The sequence below is a fragment of the Centroberyx gerrardi genome, chromosome 3, assembly GCF_048128805.1.
Source record: "Centroberyx gerrardi isolate f3 chromosome 3, fCenGer3.hap1.cur.20231027, whole genome shotgun sequence".
NCBI lineage: Eukaryota > Metazoa > Chordata > Actinopteri > Beryciformes > Berycidae > Centroberyx > Centroberyx gerrardi.
The window spans coordinates 19,404,050-19,414,248 of NC_135999.1; the positions used below are offsets into that span (position 1 = coordinate 19,404,050).

Consider the following 10,199-nt stretch of genomic DNA (forward strand, 5'->3'; position numbering starts at 1 on the left):
ATAGAGAGTGTTTACAGTCTTTGGAGATCACTTCTGCAATGTCTTTCCAATACCATGGATCTCAGCTCCCTAACATGAATGCATTCCAAATCCCCTAATGCTGTTGGGTATGGTATATTGGGCAGTATATTAACTGCCAGATATAATCTGTTTGGCGTGTATGTGTGTGTGTGTTTGCATATATGTGTGTGTGTGTGCGTGCAGTGATGATGGCTTAGATGCTCAGACGGAGCCAAGCCCAGGCATTTTACTGTGACAACCCATTAACGCTGCTGTGTATTTATAACGTTTCATTTAAGCATATCAGCCTTCTCATCAAATATTCATTTGAGGGGAGATTGCCTACTTTGTCTTGGCTAAGGCCCCCCCCCCCCCTTCCACTCCCACCCTCCCTTCAGTTTGTGAGTGTGTGAGTGTGTGTGTCTTTATCTGTGTGTGTCGCTGTATCTGTGTCAGCGTAGCATATGAAACAAGTGAACACCGAACAAAGGATAAAAAGTTCATGTCCACCTGTTTGTGTGTTCCTCTACCTGTGTGTGTGTGTGTGTGTGTGTGTGTGTGTGTGTATGTGTGTCATCGCTCCGGACCGTGCGTAACTTCAGGCATCAGAGTTCATTATTGGTTATCTGTCAGCTCCACTTCCCAGCCTGCAGTAATGCTAAACTTCTCTGAAAACCCCTGTGGGAGATAAACGCTGTCAATACTGAGAGATTTAGCAGACTCCAGGCACATAATATATTCAAATACCTCTCCAGTGTGTTCCCTCTTTCTCCCGCTATTTCTCTTTCTGTTTTTTTTTCTCTCTCTCTCTCTCTCTCTCTCTCTCTCTCTATCGCAGATTTTCTCCAGTCTCTTCTCTCTTGATGTACCGCTATCTCCTCTATTTTTTCCTCAATCCCTCTTTTTGAAAATCTTTTTTTTTTTTTTTTACTCCTCTTTCACTCTGTCACTCGTGCTCGTCTTTCATCGGGCCTCTTTTTGCTTCCTTCCTCGCCTTGCCTTCTTCTTTATCCCGCTCTTTCTCCAGCTGCTGACAGATATTTTCTCTCCTACTCATCAGTCTCTTGATGTGTGACATCATAATCCCTCGCCCGTCTGTCCGTCCGCAAGGCAGCTTTACCACATTATCATGAAAATGACCGGCCTGTTTATCTACAACAAGCCTTTTTTAGCTTTGCTTGGCGAGAAGAGGCCTTTCTTTTTTTTCCTCAAACACTTTTTTTCTCTGTGACAATTCTTTAGACTTTAATTTAAAGGCAGGCACATAATAACAATGTTTTCCTTCTTATCAGTCATCTGTCCTGGGCTGTTCAGTAAACTCTCTTTTTTTGAGGGATCTTCTGTGTTTACTTTTTTTTTTCTTTATAGAGCTAAGCATTATAAAGGGTAACAAATAGGCTTATATTCGAGGTTTGAGCTGGGATTAAAGCTTCAGTATAAGCTCTGATATTCAAGTCATTTCAGATCATGGTCCTCCAGCCATTGCCATCATGCTGAAAACGATATATCGAGAGATGTGGAAAATGATCTTAGAATGAACTAGAATGTCAAATAAAATATGTTGAGATGCCATGTTCTTAGGATGTTTAAAATGCAGTTTTTTTATGACATGATAGGAAATGAAATCTTGCAGCTATATGCTTATCCCATAAATCGATGCGTGGGCCTTCCCTGCCTCCACCCAGCTTCTGGTCGGTATTTGCGGATATAATATTCAAATGTTTTTTTCTAATCACGACCTTGGCGCCTGCATTTCTGACATATGAGTGAGTAATCCATAACTCCGCTCAGCCGGCTCAAGGACACGGAGCTGACAAGGTATTGATCCCAGGTATTACTTTTGCCTACCAAGCTGAAGCCGAGACGTTAGCTGCTCGAGTCCCAGGCCAAGGTGAGGCAATCTATCAGTGAGGCATAGATCATCAGAAATGCTGCCCGCCCCTTCTCTCTCTCTCTCTCTCTCTCTCTGTCTCTCTCTCTCTCTGTCTCTCTCTCTCTCTCTCCCTCTCCCTCTTTCTCTCTCTCTCTCTCTTTCTCTCTCTCTCTCTCTCTCACACACACACACACACCCACACTGAGAGTTCATTTACACACACACACACACACTCAACATTCTGTTCCCCTTGATTAACAGTAACAGAAACACTGCAGGACACATACTGATGCTTATAAATATGCATTGTAGTTAAAGATATATGTATATAATATATAAGTATAAATATCTTTATTCATGCAAGTTGAGGGGTGGAAAGGCTATTAAAGGAGAAGTATATACATTTAGAGAAGTACATACAACATATAGCCTACATTTGTGTATGTATTCATATGTAGGCCTATGACGTGCTGTATGAGGTTCATGTATGTTCATCGTCTTTTTATGTATGTATGTTTATGTGTGTGTATTAACTTTTCTTTTATTTGCACTTTTTATCTTAGTATTTCTGCCTTTATTATGTGAAGTGTGTTGAGACTCCTGTTTGTGATAATGCACTTTAAATAAATTTGACTTTGACTTAAGTAATGGCTTGCAAAAAGTAAATAAGTGCCCAATAAGGGATTTGCACGGCCTTAAAACCTTAGAATGACCCTAATAGATGATCCTTATAATGAGCAACCACACACACACACACACACACACACACACACCACTGATATCAATAAAAGCTCAGACCACGGGAACACATTTAAACACACACACAAAGAAATGTTGATTCCCTATTCCTCTTTTCCTCTCGCTTTCAACTGATAGAATAATATAGAAGATAAACTCACCAGCAGTTAGAGGAATTGAAGCTCCACACACACACACACACACACACACACACACACACACACACACACGCACACCATTCTCTAATTCACCTCAGTGTGTCTGTCAAATAATAGAACTGATACTTTCTCCTCCCTCTCTCTCTCTTCTCTCTCTCTCTCTCTCTCTCTCTCTCTCTCTCTCTCTCTCTCTCTCTTCCTCTCTGACGCAGGCTAAAAGACAGGTGGGATAATTCCTCCCTTCCTCTCTTCCTCTCTTCCTCCCTTCCCACACTTCTACCTCAGCCCTGGACAGTTGTTGCGGGATGTGCGCTGCCTCTGTGCCGCTCTCAGGTCGGACAGCAGCTGCAGCTCGGACCAACAGATTCACTTGTTTTGGATGCCCGGACACAGCCAACAAGTCAGCAGATTTTCCAGTGCGGCCACACTAGAGTAGCACACTGGGTTTAAACTCGAGTCTCACAGTCTATTCCCAGCTGTGAGAGTGAGCGCGCGCCGATGCAGCGGCAGGAGAGAGTTCAGTTTGGATAGAGGCGGCCAGGAGCAGAGACGCGCTCCGCTCCTCACACACTTTTTTTCCCCTTGTTCTTTTTTGTAACCCGGTTTGAAGTTTGCATCCCACATAGGCTGACGTTTGCAAAAAAACAAAAAACAAAAGTGAAATGCAGAACAGAATGAACGGCCTGAAGTGATAGATGGGCTGCGGCTCCGACAGAAAAAGAGAGATAAAGAGAGAGAGAGAGAGAGAGAGAGAGAGAGAGAGAGAGAGAGAGAGAGAGAGAGAGAGAGAGAGAGAGAGAGAGAGAGAGATCTTGTGCACCGCGGCGGTCTGGTAAGCACTTTCCCCCCTGACAATGAAATCCAGGAGTCAGGATCAGAGTTTGTCTGACTCCAGGGAACTGGATAGATCTTACGACCCGCTCACAGGTAGGTGCGAGTGATTTTTCACCTTGTTTGTTGAATTTGAGAAATGAGTGATATCGTGTGGAAAACTGAACAGCAGCCGATATCGATTGGCTGTTGTTTCCCCCTATAGCTGTTTGCTGGCCTGGCTTAAATTTCCAGTCACAAGTGCACAAATGCTGATGGAAAGGCTTTTGAAGTCTGGTTAAACTGCCATAGTAAAACGTAATTAATTAATAAGGAGACAAATTTTGCTGTTAGAAAGTGGGACTTTGTATGAAGGTTTTCTTGTGAACAAAAATGACTTGAGTCAACAGTAACTGCACAGTCAGAAAGCCATCACAGAGCATTTATAACAGCAACCCTAACCCTAACAGCATACCTCCCCAGCAGGCCATTTGACAGTGTTATCCAGACAGTTCATGTAGATCCAGAATGGGATACACACTGTTTTTTTTAACAACCAAACAAGGTTACAAAGGTGATTTTCTTTCCCTTCTACAGAGGTGAAAATAGTATTTTACCCAAGTTTAAAGATCTAAGGGGGCTTGCCCAGGAAACTACAAAGGTAAAAGTTAAAGTGAATAAAAATGAATACTCTTATAACCTTCAGTCAGTCTTTATTTGTGAGCATGAACAGCTCTCCCAACAGCTGGAAACCTCTGCTCTCCTCTGTGTTGTCTTCAGGAGACAAAACCTTGGAGCAGCTCCATTTACAGTGAATTGGAGATTAATTTTTTGCAGGATGTTCATTAGAGATTATACATCCAGATTAACTTTATGTCACTGTTTTAGCCGACTAACTGTTTTGAATCATAAAATGTGCCAATATTCTCATAAAATCAGCCAGGGTACTGACACTGTCCATAAAGTCAACATTAAAATGTCACTAGAGCAGCTCTTCTTATCATCAGTGACTTGTTCTTGTTTAAAGTCCGGACTAAGTCATTCGAGACTGTAAATATACAATATGCTATGTGAATTTTGTTTGATATTGGATTTTTACTTTTAAAGGATGGCACTTACTTAGATAGATAGATACTTTTGAATGAAAGTGAACAAGATTTTGCATGGGAGATAAAGCCATAATGACTATCTGGCTGTAACTGATGTTATTGTACTACTAACCCTAACTAAAAAGTAATAAACACTCAAATTACTATTACTATTCACAAACATATTAACATATTTGGTCCTCCTAGATTAACCCAATTATGATAAATGCATTACCAAGTTTACTGTGATGTTAACTGACATTGCAATGCTGTAGTATGTTGTATGTATGTTGGTCAAATGAAAAAAATACTAAAAAAGCATTACAACTAAATTTGATTTATAAATGTGAAAGAACATATTTTTTTGATATGTTATCACAAGAAGTCACAAAAAGCAGATATATAGTGTCAGTAATATGCTCCGCTATTATTGGCTTGGATATGGGTATAGAGATATAGAACATAGAACATAGAACTCAATTGGTTGTAGCAGAACAGAAAAATGTAATCTCCAAAAGAAGAAGCTCGCCCATCTCATTTGACATTAAATTTGAAGTCCTTGCCAAGCACCTGTTCGCTCGATTCCAATTAGATCTGTCAGGCTACTTTCTTTATCTCAGACTTTTCAGCCTTTTGTTTTCTTCATGACTGCTTGCAAAGACAAGCCTCTGGAGATCAGTAAGCAGCGACTCAGTGTTTGTCACACACACACACACACACACACACACACACACACACTTCTCTAGATGCTTCATTTGGTCTTTTATTCTTGTGACAGTTTCCCAAAATAGTTTTTCCCTTAATAAGAAAATAGAATAGAATAAATCCTTTCATGTTTACTGAAGAGAGGCACAAGACCGTTCTCATTTAGTATGCATGATATTTTTAAAATACGGATGGATGAGGGATGAATGGATGGATGTATGGAGGGAGGGATGGGTAGAAATATGAAGGTTTATTTAACGGCTGGTTGGGTAGATAGTTGTTGCAGGCACAATGCCCAGTGTGAAATCCATTCAGCAGCAGGTTAACCAAACAGGGAACAGGTGCATGAAGCATCATGAACAGAGAGGCAGGAAGGGGGCGTTCAAGGGACACAAACAAAACCTTTTTATTACAGTAAAGAGTGAAGTATCGGGGCCGCCCTGGTGGCTCAACGGGCCGGGGTGCATACCATGTACCTGCATCCTCGACCTGGGACCTTTGCTGCATGTCGCTCCACCATGTGCTGATGAAAAAAGTTATAGCTTATCCATATCCAGAAACATCAAACCATCTGCATCTATAGCACCTAGAGGTTTTCTAGTCTAACAATAGATTTAAAAGATTTATTGGTTGGATGTATGGGAAGTCAGTTTGCCAGCAATGTGGAACAGCAGTTGACGCCTGTCCAAACCTTTCAGACTGACCAAATTAGGCCAAATGTTTTTTATGAGCAGAATATTTATAATATGACTCCAGCTGCTCTGCTGTACAGCTGTTGAAAACATAATGTGGTTTACTCATACATTATGGATGCTGAGGTGTTTGTCAACTCATCACTTTCTATACAGTACACCTCGCATGCTACAGTGACAAACGCCCCGATTCAGTGCTGTGGTACAGTACACACACTGTATGTAAAGCAATATAGGTCTAATGTATATGCATCTTGTATAACATCATGAGGAAATAATACTTTTTTAGAAGATACACATTTTAGGACTAATTTGTCATTTGCCATTGAATCTCTGAGCCTTGGTTCTTGTGATTTCTTGTTTTTCCAGCCTGTACTTGTACTAGTTGTGGGTGTGTGTGTGAGTGCACTCGCATTTCCGAGCGTGCGTGCCTAGTTCTGTGTGTGCACATGGGTGTGTGTGAGAAATGTGGCAACACTTTTATAGAAAGGGTTTTACATGACATTTTCGTAGTGCGCTCAAGGCATTTTTCATGATGCATCAAAAACATTCATAACACCTTCATTACACATTTATGTTACCTTTACGTAACACAAAGCGGATTTCAAGATAAAAGCCCCTCGAATCCAAACAATTTTCATGTTTTAGGTGCCGACTGGAAAAGGTTATAGGCTTGGCTGATGAAGTAGGGGTGTTGTATAAAGATCAATGTTGTGTAACAAATAATCAAAGCTTGTCCCACATAATGGATGCAGTGACGTCCGACCTGAGTGGAGGGACTTGAACCCCGGCCAAGCCTGTTGGGACACATGAGAGGAGATACAGAGCACAAGCTGGACAGTTAAAAACCACTGTAACACTCCCCTAGGTGCTCTTGTCATGGTCGTGGTGGGGGCATGAGAGAGAGAGAGCGTAATGTAAATAAACATGTATAAATGGATAGAAATAACCACCTATTTCGGGGTTTATATGCTATTTGAGTGTATTTTTTGTGTCCATAGTTTGAATGAAATGCACATCTAATCTGAACCATGTCCTTCTGGGGATTATGGTAAACACAGAGGCTGTAGCTTACAAACATTCATTTAGCGCTGCATGGCCCTCCTTAAGCTGCCATGACCTAGCGAGTAAACACACAAAATGGTCCTGGAGAAGTGAGAGACAGAAAGAGAGGGAGGGAGAGAGACAGAGAGAGAGAGAGAGAGAAAGGAGTAGAGGGAGAGAGAGAGTATGACAAAGAGATGGAGGAAAGAGAATGAGAGTGAAGGGCCGTCCATCTTGGCCTTCCACTGTGTTAAGAAACTTTTCCACGGCTTGCTTACCTCATACTCCCTCATATCTGTCTCTCTCTTTCTCTGGTGACTTCTGGATCATCTCTTTTATTCACGGGTGTCTTCATTCTCCCTCTTTCCTCGAAAACATTTCCGGTCCTTGATCTGCATTCATATTGTATCTTTCTGTCATCTCTCGCTCTTTTCCCCCCCGCGCTGCTCAAGTGTTTTTGTCAGTAGTTGTTTGTGCGGGTGAATAAAAGAATAGATGTTTTAAAATGTGTATAGTACATGATTATCAGCAGGTAGGAGTTTTAGCTATTGAAATGTCTTCTGAAGGCTGCATTTGATGTAATTGATTCACACAATCATCCAATCACAACAGGGCAGGTGCAGTACTCCAGAAGCTTGTTTTCACAGAAACTCAGAGTGAATCTCTTTAACTGAAGCTCTACTTTTGCATAGCTAGCATTAATCTGTTTCCTGCTCACTCCTAGCATTATTTAAGCTTCTTGTATTAGTTAACTTGACTTGATAGAATGTCAAAATACACACACGTTACCCTTCATTAGCTAACGTTATGGTTTTGTTCACTGTGTTCACTGCTGAGCTAAACCTATGAGCTAAGTGTTAGCAAAAGCTTTCCAAGAGGTGACACTCTGACACAAGATGGTGTGCGTGCGCGTGTGTGTGTGTGTGTGTGTGTGTGTGTTTCTTAATGATGAGTGCACTCTCCTTTGCTCCTAAGGAACATTGCTGCTTTTAAATTGCCTATTATTGCTCGTTGCAACCAACTGTTCTCAGGGCAACTTGCTTGTTTTTGGTAAATGCAATGTTGTAGCTACACCCTTTGTTCTCAGGACACCTTATTGAAACCTACGCACTAATAAAGTTGCCTTGAGAAGTGAAGCAGAGATTGAATCCAGACTGTGTCTAGACATGATTCAACTGGATTACATTTACACCTGACATTAAAATGTGTCCCTGGTATACAAAAACTAGATTAAGGGCTGGTTATGAGTGAGTTATGAAAGCCAGAAATCTCAGCACCTGGTGAAGTAATCATTTTGTCACTGGTATTGATCAACAACTCAATCAAACCCCCGCAGACATATTATGGTCATTACGTGCTATGGGACAAAATCTTACTTAATGCACCTTTAAGCAGTAAGGTGCCTATAGGAACAGAAAGAGCCAGCTACGTGACGTCATTGCATTTAATAAAAACAAGCATGTTGCCCTTGCTCATATTGTAACATAGTGAACAAAACCACTAAGGTTAGCTAATGGTGGGTGACATGCATTTTGGCATTCTGTCCAGCTAATGTTTAATAACTCATACAAACAACTTGAATAATACTTCAACTGAGCAAGAAACATTTATTGGCCATGATGCAAAAATAGAGCTTCTGTAAAAACAACCTTGGTACTCTCTGCACCTCCCGCCCTGTTTTTTTTTATTGGATTATTGTGTAAGCCAGTCACATCAAATGCCGTCCTTAGAAGGCATTTCAATAAATAAAACTCCTATCTGTGATTAATGGCCTCTGCTCTGTCAGATCTAAAAATACCGCTCAAGTTTGGAGCGGTGGAGGAAGGGAGAAATCAGCAGGGAAGTTTTTCTAATTCCCTTTGTTCACGCTCTCTCTCTCTCTCTCTCTCTCTCGCTCTCTCCCGTTCTCTCTTTCTCTCTTTCTCTCTCTCTCTCTCTCTATTGCTAATAGAGAGAGTTGTTCTTTGATTTACTAAAATAATTGTATTATTCTCCCTCATCAAAAAGCTAGTTGTTTGTGTGTTTGTGTGTTAGTGAGTGTGTGTGTGTGTGTGTGTGTGTGTGTGTGTGTATGTGAGTATGTGTGTCTGTGTGTGTGTGAGTGTGTGTAAAGCCCTGTAAAGCTTTGTTTGTTTTTCCATGGTAGGGCAGCTGCTGTATTTTGCAGTTTGATTGACATATCCTTAGTGTCCATTGTCACCAACGCCCATTAATCCCAGAGTAAGCACACTTAAGGTAACACACATATGCACCAACATACCCCCCCCCCCCCCCCCCCCCCACACACACACACACACACACACACACATACACAGTCTCCCCAGGAGATTCATTGATAACCTAAAACTATGCTTGAGGTCTGAGCAGATCTTTGAAGGAGCGGGAGATTTACTTTAGGCAGACTATGTTTCACTTTCCGTGGGAAACATATTGAACAAAAGGATTTGATGGAGGCATGTGAAACCTAGAGGGGAGATAAACACAAGATATGAAGAGGGAGTAAAACGCAGGGTAATTACCGGTTTGTTCTCACAGAGCAAGAATTACTTTAATTGAATCATATACTATAGATCGTACATAAAAATGTGTTTTTAATTAACTTGCCGGGTTCAAAAACAGCCCTCCATATCTCTAGTGCTTGATAAAAGCTCATCAGCTGCTGAGTCACACTTGTTTTCATTCTCTTTTCCACACACTTCTCCTCTTTTTGGTGAGTGTATTTTTAACATATTTGCTTTGGGACATATGTTACATATGCTGTTTTTAACATATCTTGTGTTTAAGAGTAACACAAATGTGTGTTGTCCCACAGAAGACACACAGATGTGTTTAAAATAAGAGTGTAAGCTTGTGCAGTGCTTCTGTGGCTTGTGTCTATCAGCCTATGGTGTGTCTACTTGTATGGGTTGATATTACAGTTTATATGTGTGGTTGGTTGTGGGAGTGTGGGTGCTGCATGTGTATCAACTCATCAGTTTGTAATGTGTGTCAACTAGGAAAAAACAAGAAGATGGTGTAGTCTTGTCATGGGGGCCCAAAACAGCAGATGTGATGAATACACGTTATTACGATATTAGCATGACCAGGTCAC

The 10,199-nt window shown here is 41.2% G+C and overlaps 1 protein-coding gene across 1 annotated transcript in view; it reads left to right on the forward strand.

Annotated features, from left to right (window-relative positions):
* The first annotated feature begins 3,569 nt into the window (after positions 1 to 3,569).
* Positions 3,570 to 10,199, forward strand: part of LOC139924266 (A-type potassium channel modulatory protein KCNIP2-like) — a 15,467-nt gene continuing 8,837 nt past the window's right edge. Inside the window, exon 1 of the mRNA XM_071915266.2 lies at positions 3,570 to 3,696. Within this exon, the coding sequence (XP_071771367.1) occupies positions 3,624 to 3,696 (73 nt within the window). The 5' untranslated portion in view covers positions 3,570 to 3,623. The remainder of the gene's footprint in view (positions 3,697 to 10,199) is intronic.